At 46.1% G+C, this 25136-nt stretch overlaps 1 protein-coding gene across 1 annotated transcript in view; it reads right to left on the bottom strand.

Annotated features, from left to right (window-relative positions):
• The window catches only part of ATP7B (ATPase copper transporting beta), a 75553-nt gene that overhangs the window by 28957 nt on the left and 21460 nt on the right, over positions 1-25136 (bottom strand). The window contains exons 3-6 of the mRNA XM_047074753.1: positions 12708-13956; positions 5509-5766; positions 3279-3442; positions 1310-1471 (exon numbers count right to left, since the gene is read on the bottom strand). Of these exons, the coding sequence (XP_046930709.1) occupies positions 1310-1471; positions 3279-3442; positions 5509-5766; positions 12708-13956 (1833 nt within the window). The remainder of the gene's footprint in view (positions 1-1309; positions 1472-3278; positions 3443-5508; positions 5767-12707; positions 13957-25136) is intronic.

Genomic DNA, 25136 nt, shown 5'->3' with positions numbered 1-25136 from the left:
CTTTTACGACTAATACCAACCTAATTACATTAGGAAAAGATGCACCAGAGATGCAAGAACGGAGGCCAGACATTGGCAATATTCCTCAGACACGGATAAAGGCGGCACCGCCCTGAGATCGGCGGGCAGAATGGGGGCCGGGACGGGCATGGTAAGTAAGAAGGGTGACTGACATGTGCTCAAAGCACCACCTGGGACTCTCCCGCCTGTGAGCACAACAGTCTGACTTCTTAGCCTCATCAGGGCCACATCACTGCTGTTCTGTAAGACCTGTGGTGTGGCAAAACTCGAAAGGCCGCTGAGCTTGGAACTGTAAGGTCTGGGTTTGAGGGCCAGTCCTGCAACCTTTAGCTGGGTACCAGCGAGCAAAGTCACTTAACCTCTCTGGGGATCTTTCTCCATCTGATAAAGAAGCTGTGTTGTGTGCCTCTAGGACAGAATTATTAGCAGCAGCGGCAGCAGCCCAAATAACACACATCAAAGAGCTCTGCTAAGCCACACAACAGACAACACCTCCCTTAAACACGCGCGCAGTGAAGAGAAAATGAATGACAACTTCAGGCCTGCCACAAGATGCTTCCCTGCGTTAGAACGTCCTGCTGAACTCCATTTATCCTGACCATCAGTTATTACGAGTTAATCTCGTTCAGTTTTGACTATCTTCACCCATTCAGCTCAGCACTAATGTTCACCCGCTCACGGTGTGGTAGAATACGGGCCTTAAAAAGGAAATGGCGGTGTCTGTGGACAAAGCGAGGGAGGGAACAGAGGTAGGGAGTGCATGAACACTAAGTAATTTTCCAAAAGAGAAACGACCAAACCCTCCCATCAACGAGCAGTCCTGACATAGTGGTAAAACGCAGTACAATTCGTCTCATTTCCAACAATCCTTCGGTCTATAGATGTTTGGTCCAGGCTTAAATAATACTTCACAATTATAATTAGGTAATTAAACCCCATGTGCCAGGTATCCTGCTGATACTGATGTTTCTCCAGGAATATCTGCAATTAAGACAATAATATCCTTTTTCTTACCCATTCACTGATTTTCACCCTCAGACTGTCTGATATTGACTTGATTTCACAGTTTATTTTAAAACGATCCACCTTTATTTCCATGGGAAAACCTGAAGGATAGGTTAGGTGACTTTTTTCTTTTTAATTTTTTTGGTTAGCTATATTTTCTCATTTTCCTACAGTGTGTATAAATCACTGTTTTGAAAAAGGAAGGTATATTTTTTTTAATTGAAGTATAGTTGATGCACAACACTACATTAGTTCGTATAATGTTTTTAAATGAACGACTTACCTCGATAATCTTGACAATATCCCGCGGACCAATCATTTCAGGATCAAATTTCACGTGGGCTTTGCTGGTGGCAAGGGCCACAGAGGCGTAGGTGATGCCGTTCGTTCTGGTGAGTTTGGACTCTATGTTGTGAACACAGGATGCACAGGTCATGCCCGTGATCTGCCGCACAAGACAAAAATACTACTCAGGACTGAGAGGATCCCATCAAAGGCACATGGGAGACTGGGTTAACAGGCAGCCACGAGCCCTTCCTCCCTCCACAGCACCCTTCCTGAGGCCCTGGACTCCCACCTCCAGACCTGTGTGCAGGACTTTCACCCGGAACATTCCCCCAGGGGCTGTGGGCATAGAAACAGTCCTTCTTCCCGAACTCGGGGACAAGAGACGTAGCCAGTCATTGAGCAGATGGCAACAGACCGCGGCTTCACTTCCAGCTCTGACAGTGATGGGCTTTCGTGAGCTACCCTACCCTCTCCGTGAGGCCACTGTTGCCACGTCATGCTGCATGTCTTCACATCATGGAGTGAGACATGCCATCCCTGGATATGTATTTAGGCAAGTCAGATGAGTCACTCTTGCAAGTATCAGAGGTCAACATTTCCCAGAATACTAATTAAATACAGACATAAAATGTCCGGTGTCTGAGCATGTGATAACGATATAACTGATACTGCTCAGTTTAAGATAAAAAACACTGTTCAAAAAATGTTTTCACCGGGGTGCCCGGGTGGCTCAGTTGGTTAAGCGTCTGACTTTGGCTCAGGTCACGACCTCGAGGTCCATGGGCTCAAGCCCTGCTTGGGGCTCTGTACTGACGGCTCAGAGCCTGGGGCCTGTTTCAGATTCTGTGTCTCCCTCTCTCTGCCTCCCCGTGCTCATGCTCTGTCTCTCTCTCTCTCTCTCTCAAAAACAAATAAACATTAAAAACAATCTTTTTTTAATGTTTTCACCTTTCCCAATAATATTTGTGATCTAGATTTTCCACAGTAGTCTGAGAGAGGCAGAGGCATCCCCTTGGGGCTGAGGGTCTGCAGCGAGGGTCCTGCTCCTGTGGCGGGCATGACCGAGGCTAGAACCCAGAGAGCAGATCGTGTTACCTGACCACACACTGGGAGGCCTGTCCAGGGCAAAGGGTTTGCTCTACAAAGAATGTCACTTATCAAGAGCTCAAAGTGCCACTCGTGTCCTTAGTACTCTTTCTTTAAACATTCACTTACTACTAATGGCAGTAACTGAACACAGTTAAGGAAGCAAGACCCTTTCACCTCAGTAAAACAGCATTACTCACAGTCTCCCCTTATTTACACATAAAAAGCTTTGTAGGGAAGTGCCTGTGAACACAGCATATTGGAAATACTAGATATACCCAATGTTTCAGTGATTTGCGGTCATGTACAGATGACAGTAGACAGGAAAAACGAGGCCCGTACCATCCCCTCCCCGCCCACACTAGGCACAGCAACCACCCTTACCGTTCATCTTGGACTGTGTGCTTCAAGACGCCGGTCGCCAATTACCTTCTAGACACCCCTGTGCCTACGAGCCGGCCCTCCCCCGCTGTGGTGGCGCTGGTTGACACTGGCTACCACACCAACTCACCTCCCCTGGCCTTGCCACATCTCTGCATTCTAGCTTCCCTCTGGGCCTTATGGAATGTGGTCATATTCAACTCTCTCAAAACCGAGCTCTGGGTGGCTGCCATATTTAGTTCCTCTTCCTCCTACACTCCCGCCACCCACCTGCTCCTCCTCCTCACACCTTGAAGGCGCCCAGTGGGATGTACCCCTATGACTCTGTGGCACAACTGACATTCCTGCACAAAATGAACAGGTCGTTGTTGTTGGCTTCAAAGGAGAACGCAACTCCGACAACACACAGGATATGTGCAAAATGGGAGAAGTTTCCCGGCCCCTGTCAGACGCCTGCAGCCCTCTTGCCCCAGCGCCCGCCCGGCCGCTGCACTTACGATCAGCTCGAGGTCACCATCTGAGCCTGTGTAGTTTTCCATTACCGAAGCCTCAAAGCCCAAGTCCTGGATGAGCTGAGCTATCTCCAGCGGCTGGATGACTTCCGGATTGTACTTAACCTCTGCCTTTCCAGCCATCAAGGCGACCAGCACCGAGAGAATACCTGGAACCGTCGGGCCACAGTTACAACACTCCAGGCAGGGCCTCTGGGATGACACATTCAATACAACCTAACAAAGAAACACATCTGCTCCCAGAAGCCTCTAGAACAGGAGTTCTCAAACCGGACTGCACTTTAGGATCACTTGGGCTTTTAACGAGCACCATGCCTGGTCCCAAACCCAAACCAGTTAAACCAGGACCCCTCAGGGTGGGTGCCAGGCATCTTTTTGTAAAGCTCCCCAGGCGACTTTAACGTACCAGCCAAGTGTGAGAACCACTGTTCTAGAACAGCACTCCTCACACGTTGATGGGCAAATCAACCGAGGACCTTGATAAACTACAGATTCCGGCTCAGTAGGGTCTGAGGTTCTGTAGGTCCACCCGGCTCCCAGGTGATGCCTGTGCTGCTGGCCCCGGGAGGGCAGCAGGGTGGGGTGGGGGGTGGGGTGGGTGGCTTTGAGTCAGGCTGGAGAAGACATGGACCATGTCCACACCTCACAGCAAGGGATACCGACTGCAGCTTGCAACTACTAAATGTCAGTTAAATGGTGTCCTTTTCCCTCAGACACTTTTCATACATGGAGAAAAAAATTCTTTCAAAAGTGGTTGTCCTTACTCTTTTTCAGGCTCTGATCCCATTCAGAAGTGGAAGAGAAATCCTACAGATTACAGACCACCCCGACTTACAATTAATTTGGCTTAAAAATTTTCAACTTCATTTTGGTGCGAGAGTGATACACATTCGTTAGAAACCAGACTTCAGACTTTGGATTTGGATCTTTCCTGGGGCTAGCGCTGTGCTGTGCAATACAGCTACGCCATCATGACAACGAGCGACAGATACACATTCCGACACATTTCAGGGTGGCTCGGCCAAGCTATGATGTTTGGTCGGTTAGGTGTACTAAACACATTTTTTTAAATGTTCATGTATTTTTGTAGGGGGGAGGGGCAGAGAGAGAGGGAGGGAGAGAATCCCAAGCAGGGTCCGTACTATCAGCACAGAGCCCAACATGGGGCTGTGAACCTGAGCCGAAACCAAGAGTCTGATGCTTCACTGACTGAGCCATCCAGGCTTTAATGCATTTTTGACTTGCAATATTTTTAACATACGATGCATTGACTGGGACATGATGCCATTGTATATCCAGTGAGATTATTTGTGAGTTTGAGGGGGAAAATAAGACTCGTTCACATAAAAAAAAGAAACGTGCTTTAGAAAGGATGCCATAAGGAATAAAAATGAGGGCTGCAAGTCAGGAAAAGAAACACAGGAACCATGAGATGTAGGATATTTTATGAACAGCCAGCCCATGGATGACAAAGAAACTCTTAGAACACCTAAATTTGAGAAGAGTCTTTCTAGAGCTCCAGCCACGATAAAACATAGGGAACAAGAGGCTGGAGACACATCATCCTAATTCGGGGCTGGCTGTGATGGCCAAGGAATCTGAGCAGAGAGATACATGGAAAGAGAGAAAGGGACTCCGGTGGCAAGGTCGTCATGGTTAGGATATTTTCCAAACAAAAGCGGGACAGGATCTTTGTTGCACTTTCAGGTTTCAGAGACAGTACTGGAAATGTAGTCCAGAGGACAAAACTTGGGCACTTCCGTTAACACTCTATGATTTACAGGGACAAAGGACAGAATATTCAAAATTGCAACTTCTCTGCAAACTGCAGGCTACGTATTCATGTGCTAGCTGGAGGCTGATGGATGGGACTGGGGGTGGGGGTGGAGGAGATAAAGACCACCACTAGGACAAGCTGAGGAAGTTACCCATGGAATGTCCCTGACCTTTAAACTGGACTGCCCCTCACTAACTTACTCGGAGACATTTTATCTTAAACAAACTAAACACTTCCTAAGCAGCAGAATGCCAATTGCCCAAGAACATCAGACAAACATCTCTACCATCACCTAATGAACTTGCTGCCAGAGTATCAGGGCTGCTGACAAACTGAGTCAATGAGGATCGTGAAGGGAGAGCACAGTGCCCATTCTGCTGACCGCAGGGGCTCACAGCCTACACGCAGTTTCCCCAGTTCAGTGTGTAGATGGCTTACCTGCCTCTTTCTGAAGGTTTCTCTCTATGTTAGACACACAGGATGCACAGGTCATGCCTGTGATCTGTAAAAAGCACTTCTGTGGTGCCACTGCTGTAGAGGCCTGCGGGGACTTTGACGAGCTGCCGGGGTTGTGGTTCTTAGGGAGCCCCCCAGCATGGGGAGCCGTTCCCTGCACAGACACAGGTCCGCCAGCTGTGGTGTGCACTGTGGAATTACCTGCGCTGCGGTTTCCAACATGGTTGCTGTAACAGTCTTCTAGGATAAAATGGAAGAAATCATTCAGATTAAAAGAACAAAGAACTTTTTTTACAACAGGAGGTTCAAGCCTGACAAAGTTCTTGAAACAGCTCCATGAAGGTTGGTGTTTCCATCACTGTCCCCCACCTCCCCACAACTAGAGACACAGGCACACAGTGACAGACACGTGAAAAGATGCCAATACTCAAGAATGGAATGCTCCAGTTGGATGAGTGCTCTAATTAGATGATGACAACAAGAAGAACTCACCAGGCGCTCTGCGAAGCACACGTCCTTTAAAACAGCTGTGGTACATAGGACTATCACCCCATTTTATAAAGAACTGAGTTAGAAGAAATTTTTTTTTATTCTTTATTTTTGAGAGAGAGAGACAGAGTGAAAGTGGGGGAGGAAGAGAGAGAGAGGGAGACCCAGAATCCGAAGCAGGCTCCAGGCTCCGAGCTGTCAGTACAGAGCCCGATGCGGGGCTAGAACTCAAGAACCGCGAGTTCATGACCTGAGCTGAAGTCGGATGCTTAACGGACTAAGCCACCCAGGCGCCCCTGAGTTACAAGAAATTTAAAAATGTGCCCCGAATTCCTCAGGTGATAAGTAATGAAGCTTTTTCTAAACCAGGTCTCTACCTCCAGGATCTGTCCCTTTAACCACGGTCACATTCTGGTTAGCAGTCCTTCACTCCTTCCCTACAACAATCAAAACAACCCAACACACCTTTATTGAGTTGTTTGCCTTTTTCTTATTGTTTGCCTATGTCCTGTACGTACTCTGGACACGAATCCTTGTCGTGGGTCCGCACTGCAAGTATCTGCTCCCGGCCTGTGCTCCATACCTGCACTCTCATCTAATGGTGTCTCTTTTGATAAAAGAAGTCCCAAATGTTAATGAGGTCTGACTTATCAACCAACTAAACCAACTTGCATGGTTAGTATGTTCGTGCTACCTAAATAGTGAAAATGTTCATGCTGCTTTCTTCTAGAAGCTGCTATTTTAATGAACTTCCCCATCAGGCCTATGATACCTGCATTTTAACTTTGTGTAGGTAAGAGGTAAGAGTTAGGGTTAATTTCTTTCTACTTGGATATCCAGTGGAACCAGCTCCATAAACCAAAAAGACCATCCTCTCCCCCACCGAGTTCTGGGATGAGGGTGCAGACGCTGTTGGGGACCGTTTTTCTGCCCACTGCATGCATGTGTGTGTGTGTGTATATATATATATATATATATATATATATATATATATATATATGTAACTAATCACTCAGGTCAAGATGTAGAAAGTTTTCATCACTCCAGAAAGTCAGACCTTTTGATAACAGAATTTGATAACAGAAAGGACCTTTAAGAGTATATACAAAAGATAATTACATCATTTAAAAAACGAACTCTCGCTATTTGAAAATCCACAGCTGCAGAAGATAGAAGTTGGCATTAACCTGTACTGACAATAGGCCATGACTTTGCAAAAGTTTTTCTTCTAAATAAATCTCACATCCTGGGATGTTTTGCTCATTTTCTGAAAGGTGCTAAAAACTACTTCCGAAACTCATTCTAAGAGTCCAGTTGATCAACACTTTCAGCACCTTCAGTGAAAACCCTCCAAGGACCTGGCCTTACAGGACCCCTCTACCTTCCGGAAGCAGAGACCACACCTCATCTATCAGCACAGGTGTACTCTCCTGGACTTTGTCATTGTTCAAAATGACTCTGGCCTTTGGATCTCAAATTCACAAAAGCTGTTTTGTAGCCTCAGCCTCTCGACATTCTATCTCTACCCATCAACCCCTCCAGCACCCATTAACCCCTCCCATTACCTGTCCAACTCTCTTGCACCCATCAACCCCTCCAGTACCCATCAACCCCTCCCTTACCTGTCAAACCCTCCTGCACCCATCAACCCCCCCTTACCTATCCAATCCTTCTGTACCCATCAATCCCCCAGCACCCATCAACCCCTGCCATACCCATCAATCCCTCCCATACCCATCACCGCCCCCGCACCCATCACCCCCTGTACCCAACAACCCCAACCATACCTGTCCAACCGTCCTGTACCCATCAACCCCTCCTGTACCCATCAACCCCTCCCATACCCCTGAACCCTCCTGCACCTGTCCAACCTCTCCTGATTTTCCCAGTCCATCATCTGTTTTCTGGATTCACCTGCGTGTCTATCCAAATATTGTGGTCAACAATTTTAATATTTGTACTATTGCAGAGAATTTCATACCCCCTTACTAACTTATAATTTACACATTGCCATTTCTTCCACATTGAGATCTAACTCAACTAAATTCGGGGCTTCTGGAGATTGCTAAAGAAAGTTGAATTAAACTAACAAGACCCAAACAAGACTATGTTATTGGGTCATTTTTCTTTATCAATCTATGCTAATACTATGGGTGGGCATTCAGCTTTCTGGAAGTCTACCTGACAATATTATCAAAAACAGTACCTCTAACTGCTTGGCACTTAGTAGAGGCACAATAAGTATTTGTAATGGAATGAAATAATGTTTACTCTTTGTGACCGAGCAATTAAACTTTTGGGTATTTACCGTAAGGAAATAACTGTGTGCACAAAATTTAGCCTCAAAGATGCCCATCAGTATTATTTACAATCACATGCACATGAAGTAGATGGGAACAGTCCAGTAGGAAACTGGTTATGACTAAGTTACGGTGCATCCATATGACGGAATGATTTGCAGCCACTCAACATGGTGTTGCAGACATATGGATGGACCTATAAGTATGTTTATGATGAATTGTGGGGTGAAAGAGATTACAAAACCACTATGTATAATACAAATCTATGTATTTCTAAATATAAATTACACATGCTTTGGAAAAGCCCAGAAAAGTATATGTGAAATAAAGTACACCATGTGGATTCTGGGGTAAGAATATTCTAGACAGAGGGATACAAGGATACAAGGGTACAAGACCCTGAGGTGAGGACAAGCCTGATATGAGGATTGGAAAGGGGTTAGAAAGGTAGGGAGTCGGGGGCGAGGGGGCTTCTAGATCACCCTAAGGACTCCCTCTTAAGATGGGAAGGTTTCAGAGTATTAACAGAGTAACAGGATTACTGTGAATACTGGGCAGGGAACAGACTGTAAGGCTGAAAGGCGGGAAGGAGAGACTAGCTCGGAGCCTGTCTAGTGGACACAGCTGATGGTGGCTTGTACCAGGATGCTGGTACCTTATCTTCCACTACTTATATTCAAGTTCCACCCAAGCCAGACTGCTCCCGAGACAAGCTGGAGCTCATGTCTCCTCCGACTTTTCCCGGTGTGTGGTCCTGCCCCTCTCTGCCTGCTGAGATGCCATCGCGTTCTGAAGTCTTACCCGAGCCCAGCTCCAATGTCACCTCCATTATCCGGTCTTTGGGAGCCCCACAACCAGATGCTGGCTTTTCTCATCTTTTGAATCTCAAGAGTGCTTTACCTACACTTGCCTTGTCGCATGTATTCCAACCTGCCTTGGATGATGGGTCTCTGATCTGCTTCCTTGTTAGAGTATGAGCTGTATGTGGGCGGGTCCTGGACGGCCTCTGAGTACTCATGGCAGCCAGCACAGTGCCTGGGGCCCAGAAGACCCTCAGTACGTGCTGGGATGAGGGAACAGTGCCCCAGAAGTGACATTATCCATTTACAAGGCTGAGGGGAACATGTCATACATGATAGATGACTTTTCCTCACACTGTATTCATATATCCAATCACCTATCCATTAATTCATTCATACAAAAAATATTTACCAGGCAAACCAGTGCACAAATGCAGAGCTGATTTCTAGATAAAAAACAGATCTTAATGTATTTTTAGCTGTCAAATAAGCTGACTGAAATTCAGTGCCTGCCACTTGCCTACATGCTCTTGATCATTCCCCTTCCTCTCCCTGTTCCATTATCAAGGGGGCTGACCCTGCAAAACCACTTTTCCAGGCTCCCTTGTCAACTGGTTTCTGGTTAAATTTGGTACACTGGAGGTAGCAAGTGGGAAACAGGACAGAAATGGGGGAAACCTAATGTGTTTCCCATCTACCTACTGGGAGCCCAGCTCCTGGCCACGGCCTCTCCCTTAGTAGCTACGGTGGTTGAGCCCGCTCCCACCAGCGACCTCAGCCCCTGGGCTCTGGTGGCACCCTCCTGCCTGGGGTGCCAGCTTCTGCCACCAGCCATCTCTTGGGTTTCCTTCCCATTCCCTGTTTGGTTATTTGGCTCTCTAACATGTCTGAGTAGCTCCTGGATTAAATCCCGTCACTGAGCTACCCCACCACCCGGCTTGTCACAGCCTGTTATTTTCTTTCTCTTTCGCTTCCTTCACAAATACCTACTATGTGCTGGGTGCTGCTGAGTCCAAGGAGAAACAAATCAGCTGGTTTGAAGACTGTGCTCAAGAAGCCCCTCTTCCTGGTCAATCCGGAATGACCAATCAAATACACGTAATTCTTTTCTAATATCTAAGGGGCTACAATGATAGTTAACGGCACACTAACGGTTTATCCTAAATTAAGACTGCCAGGTGAAATACAAGACGCCCAGCTACATGTGAATTTCAGATAAACAACAAATACTTTCTTAGTATAAGCGTGCCCCAAATGTTGCCTGGGACATACTTATACCAAAACATTAGTCACTGTTGATCTGAAATTCAAATTGAAATAAGTGTCCTATATTTTATTTGCTAAATCTGGTACACTAAATACCTCTTGGGCTAAACACATAATTCTGTCCAATAAAAATCACTGTTCTTTTCTTTCTAGGCTTACTTGGTCAAATCCAATTATTCTGGATTATGCAGTTCAATGCAAATTTCTTTTTACTGCCAACAACCTGACTCTACTGTTTAAAGACTTGAAACCTCATACAAATAGAGCAGATGATGACTCTGTACTACATTTCCTACCACTTAAGTACAGGATTTACTGTTCCATTGTGTGTTCCTTACTGATTTTTGTTTAAAAACAAACTCCTTCCTGAAACGTGGTACAAAAGACAAAGTACAGAACGGGGCCGAGTCATTCCACATGACTTACCCACTGCCTTTAAGGGTGTAAGTGCAGGCCAGCCCCACTGACAGGGGACCTTTCCAAGGAGACGCACTTCATCTCGGCGGCCGCTGCAAAGTACATGTGGGAAGGCCCAGTCCAGCTGGCCCTGGGCGCGGCCGGGGGGCTTTGCCCACGAGCCCCTCCTGGTGCCGGGCTGGCCACCGCCCTGCAGCGCAGTCTGAGTGCCCGAAGCTGGCACTGTATTGTCCTGGTCTAGCCTGCAACTCTCAATCCCCCACGGGGCCAGTACCTTGGGACCCAAACGGTTAAAACCTTGCTGCCCACACAGCTGGCTGTGGCCATGTCCCGCGCTTCCTCATCTCTGGCCTGGCTCTGAACCCCGCACCTATCCATCACCTCTCCACCGCCGCTTGGCTCGGCTCCTGGAGGTCTGCGGCTCCACCATGCAGCTGGGCTCACCGGAGCCTCCCCCACCTCCTAGTTACACGGAGCCTGAGGCCCCTGAAACGGCTTCCTTTCTTTCCGGGATGCCGTCCCTGTCTGTGACAATTTCTTCCTCTGGACACCCCTTCCTTCCACACCAGTGCCATCACGTTCCTCCCTCTGCCCTTCCCCGGTCACGCTCGCTTTCCCTGGTCTTCCGTCACTTCCCCTGGCTCCTGCCACTCCAATCTGCATTTCCAGCCCCACTCTCCAGGAATTCAAGCTGGCCTCCAGCAACTGCACACCTAGGGCTCCCCGCCGGCTCTCCCTTTCCTCCACGGCCTGCCCCATTACACCCGTCCTCTGGACCAAGCTTGCTGGACCCAACCTCCTGAATGTCGTCCTATTCCGTCTCTTGACCTCCAGCCCCACCTCCTCTCACCCAGCCTCCCACACAGCCTCCGTGCCTCCATCCACACTACACTGACACCGACTGGCCAGCTCAAGTGCAAACTCACCTGCGCTTCCTCTGATTAAAATCCACTGCCGATGCCTGGGTGGCAAGGTCGGGTAAGCGTCCGATTCTTGATTTTGGCTCAGGTCACGAGCTCACAGTTCGTGAGATCAGCCCCAAGTGTCAGCAAAGAGACTGCTTGGGATTCTCTCTCTCCCTTTCTTTCTGCCCCTCCCCTGCTCGCTCTCTCTCTCTCTCAAAAGAAGTAAATAAACTTAAAAAAAAAATCCACTGCTGACCCCCTGGCCTTTACAGTCAAGTCCAAGTTCAGCTGACACTCAGACCCGTTCAGAGTGGCCCCCCTGCTGTCCCGCCCGTCTCTCCACCTTCCTGAGTCCTCACACTTGCTCGGGCTCCTGTCAGCAACCCCAGCACACTGCGCTGCCTCCTGGCCTCCAGCATCCCCGTCCCATCCTGGAGCTCACCAGCTCACACGGGGCTACAACATAAGCTCTCAGGAGAGTCTCACTCGCTCACCAGCCCACCGCTCCCAGGCCCGGGCGCCCGGCAGAAATGCACCCCTCTACCCACAGCCATCAAGGAGGGCAAGGGCAGTCATCACTGAATCCCCTCAATTCCCACTTTCAACAGAATGGGATCCAGGTGAGACTACGGTTCTGTTTTTATTGTTTTGTTGGGCAGAGAAATCTCAGAGAGTGTGATGATGGTTCTTCTGGAGACAGAAGAGCCTGATGTTCCCCCTGGCCCCACAGGACTCTTTTTTAAAAAGAACACAGAGTCAGAGTTCTCTTCAGAAAAATGCAAAGAACTTAGCATTTTATTCCCAGCTACATGAGAAGCAAAAGCTATACACCCAGAAATTCGACTTCTTCTATCCTGATACACTTGACACGCAAGGAAAAGTTGCAGAATGTTGTCACCAACATTGGCCAGTGAGCAGTGAGTGTGGCCGCTGTCACTATGTCCTAAGATGCAAGGAGAAAGGAGAGGACCCCAGGGTGTGCTTCACGTGGGTCAACTACGTACCAGAAACGACTGACGCCTTGAATCCCATTTCTTCAACAGCAGCTCGGAGTCCTTCCGGGTTAATTACAGAGGGATCATAGAGCACCACTCCAGTCCCTTCAGTCAGAGAGACTGATACTCGTCGCACCCCTTCCCTGCGGGAGAGCAGGCCTTCGATGGACTGGACACAGGACGCACAGGTCATGCCACCAATGGCAAGCACCACGGTACTGCCCAGGCCCTGCATCCGGGTTCCCTGGGCAGGGGTGGGGGCGGGGGCGGAGGCGAGATGCGTGGAAGGCCTGTTATCGGTGCCACTCCCCGCTGCTCCATCAGGAAGAGAAACTTGAAAGTTCCCAGGAGGAAGAGCCTCAATGGCCCTCTGCAGGGCCCCGGGGGTGACACGAGAAGGGTCAAACTGTACTTGGGCAATTCTGTTCTCCAAGGACACTTGAATACTTTGAACCCCTGGGAGTTGGCCTATATTTTCTTCAATATTCAGGACACAAGATTTACAGTGCATTCCATCTACTCTCAGTTGCAGGGTGACCACACGGCTCCCTTGGTGCCCCAAGGTCTCAGAGTTATTGAGATTCTGGGTACCAGACGTCAAAGGGGTCTTTGGGTTGGTCCTCTGTAACCGCCCAATATCAATTGGTCCCAGGCTTACGGGTGCCACTCTGTTCTTAATGACAGCTTCAAATCCCATGTCGTTTACGTGGTCCCTGAGGTCTTGGGGCTGAATGAGATAAGGCTGGTAAGTAATGACTGCCTCCTGGGTGCCAAGGGAGACTCGGGCCCTCACTACCCCTTGCAGCTTCCCCAGCCTGCCTTCGATGGAGCTGACACAGGACTGGCAGGTCATGCCCTCCACCCGGAGCTTGACCGTGGCCTCCAGGGCAGACGAGGATCTCGAGGGCCAGGAGGCGGCCTTTCCTTCTGTGATGCTGGCCTCGAAGCCCATGTCCTCGACGTGACGGCAAACCTGCGGCAGGCTCAGGACCGACGGCACATAGATCACAGTCGCGCTGCCTTGTTCCAGGGAAACCTTAATGCTCACGATGCCTTTCAAACTCGAAATCCTGCCCTCGATAGACTTTACACACGACTGGCAAGTCATGCCCGAAATGCTGATGGTGCCGGTGGTCGTCTGAGAGGGGCACACGCTGTCCAGACCACCCTCGTAGCCAACATTGTCAAAGGCGAAACTCTGCTTCTGCTGCATTGCTGGCTCCCAGACACGAGCGGGCAAAGAATGTTTAGACAGGATCTGAAAGGAAAAGAAATAACACTTTTTCATCCTTAAAACTAAATATTTGTGGGGCATCTGGGTGGGTCAGTCAGTTAAGCGTCAGACTCTTGACTTTGGCTCAGGTCATGATCTCCTGGGTTCGTGAGATCTAGCCCTGCGTCGGGCTTGTGCTGACAGTGGGAAGCCTGGTTGGGATTCTCTCTCTTCCTCTCTCTCTGCCCCTCCCCCACTCACACACACACACACACACACACACACACACACACTCTCTCTCTCTCTCTCTCTCTCAAAGATAAATATTTTTTTTAAAAAAGCTTAATATTTGCTAAAATATCCCAGCTTGTCTGGCACTGAGAAAATGGAAAACAGTGCCACTGGTGTCAAAACATCCTGAGAGTATAACAACATTAAATGCAGGGAAAGGAAGATATAAAAACATTATTTATCAAATGAAATGGTTCCAGTGGGTTTCTTTTAGCTTGAACATTCTGTGACTCTGAACCTAGAAGTCAACTGCCCACCTTGTTTTCCTTACCTCGAAGATGTGGAGGTCTCTACAGGGAAGGAGGGGAGTGTGATGCAGCTCACGTGCACAGAATGAGCATGGCAGGCCCCCAGCAGAGGCAGACAGCACAGTGGCCCACAATGGGAGGGCGGAGGCTCTCAGCAGAGCCCCCCTCACCTCTGGCTGATACCTGAAATCTCCCTGCAGAACGTGGTCCTTTGAGCTCAAACGTTGGGGGTGCTGCTGCAATGCACATACACAGAATAGGCAACACCTGACTTCTGTATCTCCTTCTAGGGGTGTCCCTGTCATTCTCTCAGCAGGGGTTAAATTCAACAACCGTAGGGCACCTGCTCTGAATGCCGACCTCCGAGGCCCCGTGGGATCAGACCACATGCCTGGGGAGAAAGGTCTGGCGGTATGCTCCTCGAGCCAGGGAAATGAGCACGAGTGGCTGGGCCAAGAGGGGCAGGAGGCCAAGAGCTGGGGGAACTTCTCTGTTCTGCCTCCACTGAGCGTCACTGCCCTCCTGGGTGTTCAGGACAGTTGTGGTCGCTACCTAAAATTAAAAGTGTTTTACCAAATTAAGTGGACCCATCTTCTTAATGTACCAGAGTATATACGCATAATTTCCTGACTTCTCATAATGATGTGGCTTCACCTATTCCATTCACAAAACCAAATCCTCCTTTCACAGGGTCCCAGGCTCACCACTCTCCTAATTAGATGCAGTTTTTATACCAGTACTATTCCATGCTTCAGAAATTCGGGAACAGGCCTTTACATATTATGGTATGTGACAAAAAAGCATGTCAGTCTCTGTGCTTACACAATCCTACTTAGATCTTCAGATGAATCTCCATTACATGGATTGACCTTCTCCGTAACCCTGTGCATAAAATAAAATGCCTATCTTTCCAACTTCAGCTTTTTGAGAACCTTAACAAAACCTTAACCTTTCTTTTTAAAGTTTATTTATTTATTTTGAGAGCAAGAGAAAGCAGAAGTTGGGGAGGGGCAGAAAGAAAGGGAAAGAGAGAATCCCAAGCAGGCTCCACACTGTCAGTGCAGAGGCCGATGCGGGGCCACAGCCCACAACGAACGAGATCATGACCTGAGCCCAAATCTAGAGTCTGATGCTTAACCAACAGAGCCACCCAGGTGCCCTGAAAGTTTAAATAACTTCTAAAGCAGACTATAAATGTTCATTTGTACATCCACAAAGGAAATCCGAAACTAGTCTGGGATTAATAATTATAAAGAACTGTTTTAACAGCATTCACTGTAGTATTCCCTAAAATAGTAGAGAAAAAAAAAAGTAAACAAGTAATTTACGGGATAGCCACTCAAGCGTTCATTGCATTCAATAAATATACTGAAATTACCTGTGGTACAAATCAAATTACCTGTGGTACAGAAGTGCAGTATACGATAAGAATGACATAGCACAACGGTATTAAGTGGATAACTGGGAAAAACACAATTTGGGACCTATACGCCAAGAGATATTTCTGAGACCTCAGATAGTAATAATACAAGAAAACACAGGAAAATACCCATTACAATCTCAGGCAAGGGCAAGTCTAAATACAAGAAAAGAAACAGAAAAACAAGAAAATCCAAAAGCTAGAGAAGACTGATAAATCTAACCACAATAAGAGAAAATATGGTTCTGACCAAGGAAAATGATAAATGAGAAACCGGGGGGGGGGGGGGGGGGAGAAAGATTTGCTCCATACTAAGCAAGAGCTAATTTTGTTAAAATGTAAAGAGCTCCTTCTAAAAAGAAAAAGGCCAACAATCCAACAGAAAAGAGGCAGTCCATCAAACAGGAAACGCAAACGCCTTTTCAACATCTGCAGAAACAATAGTAAGGAAGAAATGTAACACTCCAATAGCATGGTGGCCCTTCTCACCACTCAGGCTGGCACCACCCACGCAGTCCCTAGAGCTGGTGGGGGCATCACCTCTCGTGAGGGCAACTTGGCACTACGTATGAAAATGACAAATCCAAATATTCTTTGGCCCAACAACTCTATCTCTACGAATTTACTCAATAAATATATTTGTTCACGTATAAAAGCAAGCATGCAACAAAGATATTAAACGCTGCAAAGAACCGGAAACATAAATGCCCATCAATAAGAGGCCAATTAACTAAATTATTGCACAGTTATACAGAGGAATGCTTTCCAGCTCTTAAAAAAGGAATGAGGCAGCTCTAAATATACTGAAAGAGCAAATATATCATTCAGTGAACAAAAGCAAGACACAGAATTTACGGTGAATACAGTGTTTTAGTTATCTGTTGCTGCCTGACAAGCCAAATCTAGTGGCTCAGAGAGATAGCTCACAGTTTTTCAATTTGGACAGGGCTCAGCGGGGAAGGCTTGTCTGCTCCGCATGGCATCGTCTGGGGCGGCCTCAGTGAGACTGGAGGTTCCACTTCCAAGAAGATGGTTTGTCCGCAACATGGCTGGCAGGTTGATGTCGGTGACTGTCTGGAAGCTGTCAGCAGAGACCTCAGTTCTCTTCCATGGAGCCTCTCCACGTGGCTAGGCTGGGTACCTCACAGCTGGTGGTTTCTGGGTTCCGAGAGGGAGTGTCACAATAGTGAACATTCCCAGAGAACAAGTCCCAGTATGCAAGCGCTTACCAAGCCTCTGCTCGCATCACATTTGCTAATTCACCATTGGCCACAGTCAGGCACATGGCCAAGCTCAGTCAGTACGGGAAGGAATTATATAAGGGCTTAAATACAAGGAGCTGTAGTTCGTTGGGAGAGTCACCAAAGTTCGTTCTATCATAGCATGCTAGCACTATTTGTGAGCAAAGGAGTATTATCCCCATAGCTACTTGTATATACATGGACGGGCTCTGGGAGAAGGCATAAGAAACTGGTACAGAGTCTGAGGAGGATCAGGGGCGGAGGCAAGGAGAGGGGAGGAAGAGTTATTTTTCAACGTATAACCTATTATACAATGCGCACACATTACCAAATTCTAAAAAATAATTAGTTTAAAACTGAAAATAAAAGAAAAACACACACACACACACACAAGAGTAAAAGGAGATGCAGAGCCGTGACTTGACTGTAACCGGTATTAAATAATTAATTGAAAAAGCTAAAAGAAAAACTATGATATTCAAGGACACTTGCTTTAATACAGTATCTTAATAAGTAGAATGGCCTCCCTAAAACAAGACATAACCCTCAATCACCTAGTCTGTTGGAAAAACAAATCCCTAATGATTTACTACCCAACTTATTTTTTTGGTCCTAGGTAGATCTAGCTATAACTCACCAAACCCCAGGCCACAATGCTAGCTCTTAATCCCTGGATTATGGATTCTATGCTCCTGCCAAAAGGGTTTGCACAAGCGTTAGAAGCTATTTGTTTGTAGCAAACAATACTCAGAGGCCCCCCTTCTAGACAGGCAGGTTCCTAAAGACAAGCAGTTACGAAAGACAAAGCTTTGCTTTGCACGGAACACAACTTTATGAAACACGAAAGTCTCTGCTGGTTTAGAAGCAACCTCATAACTGTTGCTGGGTGTTTGGATAGTTTTTAAGTGTATACAATTGGTACGTGTGTGTGGTTTTAATTCCATCCCTCAGTGAGGAGAATCTTTGTCAGGGGGGAAACTCAAATGAATTCAAACAAACACGTTGAGGTTTAAGGGCACATTGGAGACGGGGTCCAGGGAACAAAGTGTGTCCTGGGAAAACTTTATGGAAGCCCTAATGTTGCCTAATTCTCACTGAATTGTATATTTCTTGAGAACAGACATCTGGGACTTACTTCTTTGGCAAGCCCAACAACACACTGGGGAAGAACTAACTTTGGAATTTTTAACAAACTATCAGTATACTGGGCATCAGGATTAGAAGGGACTGGAAACACAGGAGGAGGGGGAAATTCCACAGAGGGGAATCCAAACATGAACTTCAATTCTCTGCTACTCTCTGGACACCCAGGGCACATGGACTTTGCTGTGAGTGCCAGGGCTTGTAAAAGAAAAGATGGGTAAAGGAATACAAATGGTCGATTCACCAAGATGGAGCCAGGAAAGGAAAAGAAGATGTGCAGACAGGCCAGCCTGGTATGAAGAAATTGGAAATGGGGTGCCACGCTTTGATGAAAGGTTTCAAAGCCAGACTGAAATTGAAAAGCCCAGAAATGACATGCCTTGTAGAAAATGCCCGTGACCACAAATCAAAGAGCAATTCTACCGCGTGCACAAAGCAAGGACCGCTAGAGCCACTTTTGAGAGCTCTTAGTCTCACGTGGATCTCCATCAACCTTAAGGACACCGCTCGCCCACTTATCCTTGAGACTTCTTTCACCTTGAAGGGTGTGTGACACCCTTAACAACTTCGAAGGCAAAAATGATATACATGCATGCAATTCTTCCAGCATATAACTTCCACCCCACGCAACTCTACGCACCCGAGCTTTCAAAATACAGAGAAGTCCTGGTTCTTTCACACGCACGCAGATCCAATAAGAGAAAATAGTTAATGGTTCTCAGTGGTATTTTATGGGGATGGCATTTTATATCTCTAATGCTCAAGATAATTCTACAAAGAGATATTCTTATCACCATTTTACTGTGGAAACAGACTCCGATTTATCAAAGGTCACAAAGCAATTTAAGTAACAGCTAGGATTTAAATCCGGCTCAAAAGTCCAGCAGGCTATTTTTTTTAAAACAACATTTAAGGTTACATTTTCCTTTTAGCCATGTTAATTACAGGAGGAGACCGCAATGCAGAAAAACACGGAAAAACAGCCACATCTTACCTGCCACATAAGGAACAGGCTAACACCTCAGCAAGTGAGCAAAGTAAGGAGGAGGCAGAGGAGCGGCCGGGAGCCCTGAGCCCGGCTGCTGGCTTCTGAGTCGGGCCTTCGCCCCTTAGTATGTCACCTCTCGGGGTCTCTGGTACTTCAGAAAAACTACAGCAGAACACTGGCACTCATTCTGCTCCCTTCAATATTCCTAACTGCAAATGATTTCAAGGCAACTACATTTGCAAGAGGAGGCAGGACGCAAGGAGAGGTGGCGGTGGTTCTGGGACCTTCCACATCCTCTGGAATACATTGTGAATGAGTCACTGCCAGGCCCTACCCTTATCTGAGAAATCCCTGGATGTCAGAGGTTCCTAAGGGAGGGAGGGTCCGAAGAGATTGTTTGACTCAAGAAAAGATCCCACATGAAACACCCAGGCGGACTGGCGTCAGTCTCTAAAACCTCCACTGAGGAAGAATCAATGTCTTGTTGCTAAACCTGTATGTATGCAGATTTATTAATACATAAAATTGAGGTTACCTGTGGGTGAGACTGTCTATGTTTTTCGGTTCTTAAAATTTAAATTAAAAAAAAAAAAGCTTCCATCAGAAAACACATGTGGTTTTGTACTTTTTCTAAGGCAAAGAAGAAAATGCCTTGGGTTCTATATTTGTGTTTTTAGAGCAAGGGAGAGAGAAAGCATGTGAGCAGGGAAGAGGGACAGATGGGGGGAGGGGGAGAGAGAGACAGAGAGACAGAGAGACAGAGAGAATGAATTGTAATCAGGCTCCACGCCCAGCGTGGACCCAGAATCAGGACTTGATCCCATGACCCAGGGATCATGACCCGAGCTGAAATCAAGAGTCCCACACTCAACCGACTGAACCACCCAGGCGCCCCAGAAAATGTCTTGTTAAACCACACGATGTAAACATTATTAATCACTGTGATACAGATGACAAAAATGATGCACCAGTGATATACATGGTCTCATACTCTACAACACACTTTCACATATTTGGGTAAATATCTATCCTTCCTACTTGCTGGGAATTTACTGAGGGTACATCTGACAGTCTTAGGTATGAATTCCAGCCACGTCTGAGCAAACCCGAAACCCAGTTTTCTTAGCTCCATGTAAAGTGGGGTAGTAAAAATACCCACCCTACAATTTTGCAGGAAGGCCGGAAAGCTAAAAAGATTTAAAAGGCTAACATAATAAATGTGTGACAGGGACTATGACAACACACATGGCTCATTTGGTCTTCAAAAGTGGCCCAAGGAGGTTGGCAGGGAACTTACTATTTCCACCGTTTAACTGATAAGGAAAACTAATGATTAAAACCAGTATACATAATCCCCAGCCCCCACTCCAACCCCTTCAAACTGTCCCTCCAGGATGTCTTACAAGCGTCCAGAAAGAGCTTCCACCAACTATTATTTCAACTTTATTTACTGAAAAAACGAACCAACCAAAACTCAGGCACTAATTCAAACACTGATGAGGGCCGACCACATACCTGGGCTGTCTGTGTGTGACACTTGGATTTCTGCCCTCGAGGGCCACCCCTGCTGTGGGGTTGACTATGTCGTTCCTGGGAAATTCTGGACAAATGTATTGCCTATTTCCTTCCCTTGACCACAGCAAGGAAAAATATCAACTCTTACTGAGAAACTGGGTGCAGTACATCCATTTTCTTGGGAGAAAAAGCGCATTAAGTTAAATAAAATAAACCAGTCTCAATATATACATACGATGCATGCTGTTTTCTACACACAACAAAATAAAATTTAGAAATTCACAAATGATAAGACCTCTCCAAGAAGCACTTCACGATCATTACCTCAGAGAGCTCGTTTGCAATCTCATTCCAAACAGCTTTACTATGAACAGTTTCAGAGAATTTCATTGCTTTTAACTTACATCTATCCTAACAAATATTCCATCAGACTTTTACCAAATCAAAAGCATTTTTTCAGCTTCTCTGAGAACACTACATTGCAAGCCCTTCCCGTCAAAGAAATTTTACATAACGAGCCTGTCACTACCAAGCAACTGTCAGTATCTTGGAATATTTTTTTCTTTGGAATATTTTTTAATATTTGAATGAAACGGTCTAAGCCAGAATCATAAGGTCATAATTCCCTTAGGTCGTTTGCTAGAATTACAAGATCAGGATGTAAAAGACCTACATTAAATATATGCAACAGTACCACTGGTTAGAAGAAATGTCACAGCAACACTATGAACTCAGATAATTATATGACCGAAGTCAATGAACTTGGGATTATTTTTGCTTATTATTATCATTATTGATAAATTCCATGTGATTGTCACATGTGGTGAAATAATCTAGTTAGCATTTCATCACACAAAATTGTCTTCTAGAATGGCTAACAAATCTAAGTTTATGCCTAGAATTATAGGTATGATCAGCTAAACATAAAACAAGTATACTCCTTTGAAAGACTCAGGTGTGGATGCATATTTATAATGTATGCTACTCTGTAATGCACAACAGGAACTTGCTATGAAATATAATCCTCAGAAAAAGAAGTGCAAATCATTGATAAACCTTTTTAAAAATAACAATATAGGGTCAAATGATATTTGACAAGAGAACCAATACTCAGCGGAGAGAAAAAATAGTCTCTTCAATAAACGGTGCTCGAGAAATCGGACATTCACATGTAAAAGAATGAAAATGGACCCCTATCTTACACCACTCATGAAAATTAACCCTAAATGGATTAAAGACTTAAATGGAAGACCAGAAACCATAAAACTCTGGAAGAAAATACAGGAAAAAGCTCCTTGACATACATGAATCCTGGCAATGAGTTTTTGGATATGACACCTAAAAGCACAAGCAACAAAATCAAAAATAAGCAAGTGGGACCACATCAAACTATGAAGTTTCTACACAGCAAAATAAACCACCAACAAAATGAAAAGACAACCCACAGAATGGGAAAAAAATATTTGCAAACCACATATCTGATAAGGGGTTAATAGCCAAAATCCATAAAGAATTCATACAACTCAACAGCAAAATTTATATTTATTTTTATATTTACACACAAACAAAAAAATGGGAAGAGGAAATGAACAGACACGTTTCCAAAGAAGACGTACAAATCGCCAGCAGGTACATGTAAAGGTGTTCAACGTCACCAGTCACCGGAGACATGCAAATCAAAACCACTATGAGATAGCACCTCAGGTCTGTTAAAATGGCTATCATCAAAAAGACATACTAAGTACTAAACAAGTTAACTCTCAAGTAGATCCAAAGTTTGATTATAATAGACTTTGAGTAAATACACTGTTGACAATGAACAAATACTCAATTACAAATGACTTTTAGCTTGGTTCTTCTCATCCTAAACCAGCTACTACAAATTTCCCCCATTTGAGAATAGTTAAATTCTTTCTAAAAGTAATCCTAAATTTAAAAGCAGGACTGCAATTAAACCTGATGATACAGATGTGTATATAACTATAGATGTATATACATCATGTGTGTGTGGGTGTATGCCCACAAAATATTAAGTAAAAAATGTAAGGTATATAATACTATGCACGGCCTGATCCTCTGTTTGTAAATAAATAAATAGATACATGTACACGTACATGGCTAAGGCATACGGTTGCTTACATTTTCTTCCTAATACTTTTCTCTATTCCCCCTGCCTCATCCGAAATCTGTCTTGTATAATGAGCACATGTTATTTGTGTAATCAGAGCTCTAGAAAAAAATAGCTAGAACTGTGGTCCGACAGATTAATTGGCTGACACAGTTCTACCAGACATTCAGAGGGCACCAAACACATCTTGAGTTGGGAATTCTACTGAAAATCATAATTTTGGCAGAAACGATACCATTTTGCATTTCCGTAGTACTCCACAAAGTGCTTTCACAATCCCGTGAGGTGGCACTTATTACTTCCACTTTGCAGTGGGGCATTTGGAGCTGGAGGAGCCCGAGCCTCACCTGCCAGGTCCCCCAGACCCACAACGGCAGAGCCCAGATCTGCACCAGATCCCCAGGACCACAGCCTCGACGTGGGCCTCTACTTGGGTCCTCCTTTCAGACAGGCTCCCCCAGCCAGGTTCAGGTTGCTCCCCTAGTTACATGAGATTAGTAATGGCCATTTAAAAATTAGGATATTTCACATTCAAATATCTCAGACATAGGCTGGATTTTGTGATGTAGTATTCTGAACATTTTAAAGCAATGTTAAGCATTCCCACCCCAATCTAATATTTCTGTCTTAGACACTCAGCTAAAAATATAAAGTTAACCGTGCACTGCATAAGGGCATTCAGAAATTTCCTTCAACAGATGTAAATCTCTCGCATAGTACATTTCAAAAATCTCTTTTCACAAAATTTCCTTTAGCAAATGTGGGGACTTTTTAAACAATAAAACCCAGGAGAAACAAACATAACTCTTAAAGGGTCAAAGGACTTCAAAAACTTTCCTTTGTTGCTAACCGGTATTTTTTCATCTGCCCCGATCAATGAAAAAGACCCCACACAAACCACCAGTCCCACCCGGAAATGTTACTACAAGGCTCTTATAAAACGTTACACTGCCCTACTTTTGAACATGACCTGACCTCTGGGTTAACAAAATGTTCATTTGCTTAAGAAGAACAACTTCGTTTTGCAGCAACACATTCAAAATGTTTATTTAGTCGAAATACGGAGATTAACAAAATAAGGTACACATTTTAAAAAGCAAAAAGAGGGCAAAACTCCATTTTTGTCTGATCTGCCTTCCGGAAAACTTTTGGCCCACAGAGGCTTACAAAATATCCTAAAAACAAGCGAGAAACCCAACGGTTACCATGATGGACTTTATCTCTGGATAAAGTCTGGAGAATCACCTCAACTCTGGCTCCCCACCCCGGCCGTGCTTCCCTGATCCCCCATTCGTAAGACAAGGGAGGAACCTCCATCTGAGAGCCCGTCCAACTCCCTCTCGGCTTTTTAGCCCTTCTGCAATTGCACTGACCTGATTGGAACGGATTCCCCGTGTTCCATTCAAAACCTTCTGTGAAAACTCTCCTTCCTCCTCCGAAGTCACTGGCCTGGTGGAGCCCCCGGTCCCAGGATTCCTCCTGAAGGACCACCGCTTGTGGACGGACACGAGGGTCACCTGTGGGTCACCCAGAGTCGCCAGGAAGGACGGCTCAGGGCTCCCGGGCGTGTCACCCCCGGCTTTCTCCATCGCTGTGTCCACGGTCACACCTTTACCCACCATTCAAGCAAGCTGTTCACCCTCACCAGACTACCTGGTCGAGTGAGAAGGAAATGCTTTAAAAGTGTCCTCCTAACTAGCAGGGGGAGGCACCTGTGATCCGTCAGTCCTGCAGATTCCCCTCTGCTCTGTTGCCAGCGGGGGAGAGGCTGCCGGCCAAGTCTAGCAGCCAGCTTCTGAACTTGGGCAGGCTGCACACTGCTGTATGTATATTTACTCTTGTTTACCTACATCCTTCCAACCAATTGGCACCCTCTCACTCACCACACTGCTTTCGGCCCTGGGAATCTCTGCACACGGCCCCACGCGTGCCCTCACCCAGCCCTGCCAGGACACCCGGCCAGCGTGTGCAGGAGCCCGGCACACAGTCACCTCCCAAAGCTGAGCACAGTTTCCTTTTGGCCGTGTGCACTCCCAGAAACCCAGCCTCGAGGCAGGGGAGAGATGACACTTCCTTTCATTACCAAACTTCCAACGCTTTCTTGGAATAACTTCAGCGGCCTCTTCCATAGCTCCAATGCTGGCGGTGTGCAGCACGCTAGGGGACAGAAGTATTTCCTAGGCAACATGACTTGCATTTTCAAGAAGGTGTAAGAAAGGTCCATGTTTCCTGCAGCTTTGTTTTCCCTTGG

Source organism: Lynx rufus, unplaced genomic scaffold, assembly GCF_022079265.1.
Source record: "Lynx rufus isolate CCGP_SWC_20201006 ecotype Redwood Valley unplaced genomic scaffold, mLynRuf1.p SCAF_1, whole genome shotgun sequence".
Taxonomy (NCBI): Eukaryota; Metazoa; Chordata; class Mammalia; order Carnivora; family Felidae; genus Lynx; species Lynx rufus.
Note: the sequence above shows the minus strand (reverse complement) of the source record. Positions and strands in the feature narration are given on the sequence as shown.